General features: G+C 36.4%; 1 protein-coding gene across 1 annotated transcript; it reads left to right on the top strand.

Annotated features, from left to right (window-relative positions):
- LOC122303198 (protein C2-DOMAIN ABA-RELATED 1-like) lies at nt 1–2,039 on the top strand. The gene is made up of 3 exons (XM_043114837.1): nt 1–429; nt 1,212–1,307; nt 1,579–2,039. The coding sequence occupies exons 1-3, from the start codon at nt 319–321 to the stop codon at nt 1,879–1,881; spliced, it is 510 nt and encodes a 169-aa protein (XP_042970771.1). The 5' UTR covers nt 1–318; the 3' UTR covers nt 1,882–2,039.
- Nucleotides 2,040–3,096: the final 1,057 nt, after the last annotated feature.

The raw sequence follows: 3,096 nt of genomic DNA, 5'->3' as shown, positions 1-3,096 counted from the left end.
AAAATAATCCACAACGATCCGACCCGAATATAATAATACCCCTTCTTCGCAGGTCATACGGTCGTTGGAGGCGCGGTATTTGCCATTAAATCACCATCTGCGTTTCTACAAAATTTTCAAGACTAGAGTTGGCTTCTGGTCTTTTGTGGGTATAAAATATGCACAAGAGGGTAGACTTTGATGGGAACCTAACTTTGTTCAATACCTCTCCGGCCTGAACGAGAAGAGGCGGAAAAGGGTACCATAGATATAAGCCAGATACATATTTGTCATCCTTCGTAGCCGGCGACTTTCTGTAAATTTTGTAATTTCTCTGAAATGGAAAACCTGATGGGTCTGCTTAGAGTTCATATCCAAAGAGGGGTGAACCTTGCAGTCAGAGACGTGAGGAGCAGTGACCCGTATGTTTTCATCAAAATGGGAAAGCAGGTAAAAGGATTTAAACAGTTTTTTGCTTCCTTTGTTGCTTCCTTTGTTGCTTCCTTTTTTGCATTTCTTTGCTCTGGGTTTCTGGGTTGTGATGGGCCATGGCTTTCTTCGTTTTGGATTTTATAAATGTTGTTTATTCCGTGTTTAAGATGAGTTCCTGGGAGGTGCTTGTTTTGTGTTAATAGTCACGGGGACCTCACTCTTTTATGACTGCAAACGGGGTTATCGTATTTGCGCGTTGTTGGTATTGTATTTGACGTTGAACCCCAAAGCAGTTATTTTCTCTTCTTGCTTTAATTAAAAGCAACTGCCTTGCAGGTCCCGTTTGCTCTGTTTTTGGGTTTTCAAAATGTTCCTAATTGTATCGAATTTAAAGGCTGCAATTTTTGCTATTTCAACCATTGTCTTCCGTGACTAGCAAGCATATTCAATATAAAAATCAGCGAGAAAAAATTTCTTCCTTGTTGAAGATCTAAAATTTGTCCTTTTGTGGTTCACCCTTCCTCACAGTGCTATATAGCGTGATTACAAAATTTCTAGTGTCGTTCCCCAAAATAAATTGAATATTAGACATTTCGTTTCTATTTCGATTTATAGCTTGATTCCTTTTTTATGCGTCTTCTGAAGATGCGATGTGTTTATATCAGCTAACATAAAATTTATTTTTGATTACACATAGCTGTCTGGTAATAAATTGTGTGTGTTAAAAAACAGAGCAAGAATATGCGCTTTTGATGATAGTCATTCCAAGTGATTTAGTGATAAATTATGCTATGCTGCAGAAGCTGAAGACTCGTGTAGTGAAGAAGAATATCAATCCGGAGTGGAATGAAGATTTGACTCTTTCTATTACAGATCCAATTATTCCAATCAATCTTGTAAGTGATATATTTCTTCTGGTGTTGCAATTACATAGAAAACTAAAACCGGTATGATTAAGGTTTGATTATACCTAGTAGCTTAACAATTCGTCCTGACAAAGTCACCATTTTGCTTAAATCCAATTATATTCGTGCATGAAAGAGATTTGAATAAGAACATCATGGAGCACAAGTGGTATATTTACCAATGTACTCGGTTATTTCAAATGGGGGTCTCCTCAAAACATTCAATTGCCACTAAGCCTTGCTGAATTCCTTGTGGTTGCAGTTTGTGTACGACAAGGACACATTTTCTCTAGATGATAAAATGGGGGATGCTGAGTTTGAGATTGGCGCATTTCTAGAAGCCATCAAGTTTCGAATGAAAAACATTCCGGAAAACGTTCCGAGTGGAACTATAATTTCCAAAGTACAACCAAACCGGCTAAACTGTCTTGCAGAAGAGAGCCATATTATCTGGATGGACGGCAAAGTTGTGCAAAACATGGTTCTTAGACTGCGAAATGTGGAGTGCGGGGAGGTGGAACTCCAGTTGCAGTGGATCGAAGTTCCTGGTTCCCGGGGTTTGTAGATCGCATCTGCTCTATGTCAATCAATTTTAGATACGTGTTGTTATGTATGTATGTTTTTGTGATTCAACGCGAGAAAAGATCAATATCATCGTTAGTTATGTAAGATTGTAAGCTTTTTGGATTGAGTAATGCGACTATATTTCTTACTTTATACTAATCACTTTGTCCCCTAATGTATCAACACAATGTGATGTCATATGGCTTATTGAAAAAATAAAATAAAAACACAAAAAATATTGTGAAAACTTGCGATAATTATGATGAATTGTACGGAAAAAGAAAAGCAAAATAACATAGAAATTTAACGTGATTTGATAATATATCTACATCCAAAGGAGTGAGCGGTGGCTAAAATTTCACCATATAAAATTAAGCTTACATCATATGCCTTTTACTAACCCTAGCTGTACAAGGGGTTTTAACAAATTTCTAAAATACCCATGTATACTACTGCAGGGGCACCCCAACCTATTAATTAGGACTGTTCATCCGGGTTCCGATCCGGAAATTCAGGTATACCCAAACCGGAACCCGGACTGGATCTACCCGGGTCATACACGGGCCGAAACCTGGATGAATCCGGGTTTTGAAAACCTGGATTCCGGGTTCCGGATTCAACCCGTTTTTTTTTTATTTTTTTAATAAAAGCCTAAATGTATATCCTAAATTTTCAGTAGCTCTGATTTTTGGTTGAAACACTTACAAAGTGTGAAACAGGAGTAGTGAAACTTTAATTTTCAGTATCTCTGATTTTTTTTTTTTAAAGGAAGATATACAGGAGTAGAGGGTTGAAACATATCATCTACTCCTGTATCAAAGTTTCACTTAATTTGCCTTAAAATAAAAATGCATGTAAAACTAAAAAACATTTTCAATATTCATCTATGCAAGTATGCATGCATCATAATACAATCCATTACATATTATATTATTTATTTTTTATTCATTACATTACGAAATACTAAATTACAATATATGAATTACAAAATCAATAAATCTGAAAGTAAGCACAATGATATCAACCCATATCACAGATTAAGATAAAGAAATGTGCATCTCATTGTTCCCCGCCTCTTGAGCTCCACCATTACATATATCTGGAAGCAAAAAGGAAATTAAAAGAATATTAGCATCATAAAAGGGAGGCAAATAGCATCCATAACAAGTTAACAACTCCTAAGCCCTCTGCAGTGTGGTCAGAAGCAATTTTTCCT

Source organism: Carya illinoinensis, chromosome 3 (genome assembly GCF_018687715.1).
Source record: "Carya illinoinensis cultivar Pawnee chromosome 3, C.illinoinensisPawnee_v1, whole genome shotgun sequence".
Classification (NCBI taxonomy): Eukaryota; Viridiplantae; Streptophyta; class Magnoliopsida; order Fagales; family Juglandaceae; genus Carya; species Carya illinoinensis.
The sequence above is the reverse complement of the archived record's forward strand: the minus strand, read 5'-3'. Positions and strand labels throughout refer to the sequence as shown.

Excerpts from the sequence above, each read along its gene's own strand:
- LOC122303198 (XM_043114837.1), top strand. The coding sequence starts at position 319 with ATGGAAAACCTGATGGGTCTGCTTAGAGTTCATATCCAAAGAGGGGTG. Across the intron at positions 430-1,211 it reads TCATCAAAATGGGAAAGCAG|AAGCTGAAGACTCGTGTAGT; the intron begins GTAAAAGGATTT and ends GCTATGCTGCAG. Across the intron at positions 1,308-1,578 it reads CAATTATTCCAATCAATCTT|TTTGTGTACGACAAGGACAC; the intron begins GTAAGTGATATA and ends TTGTGGTTGCAG.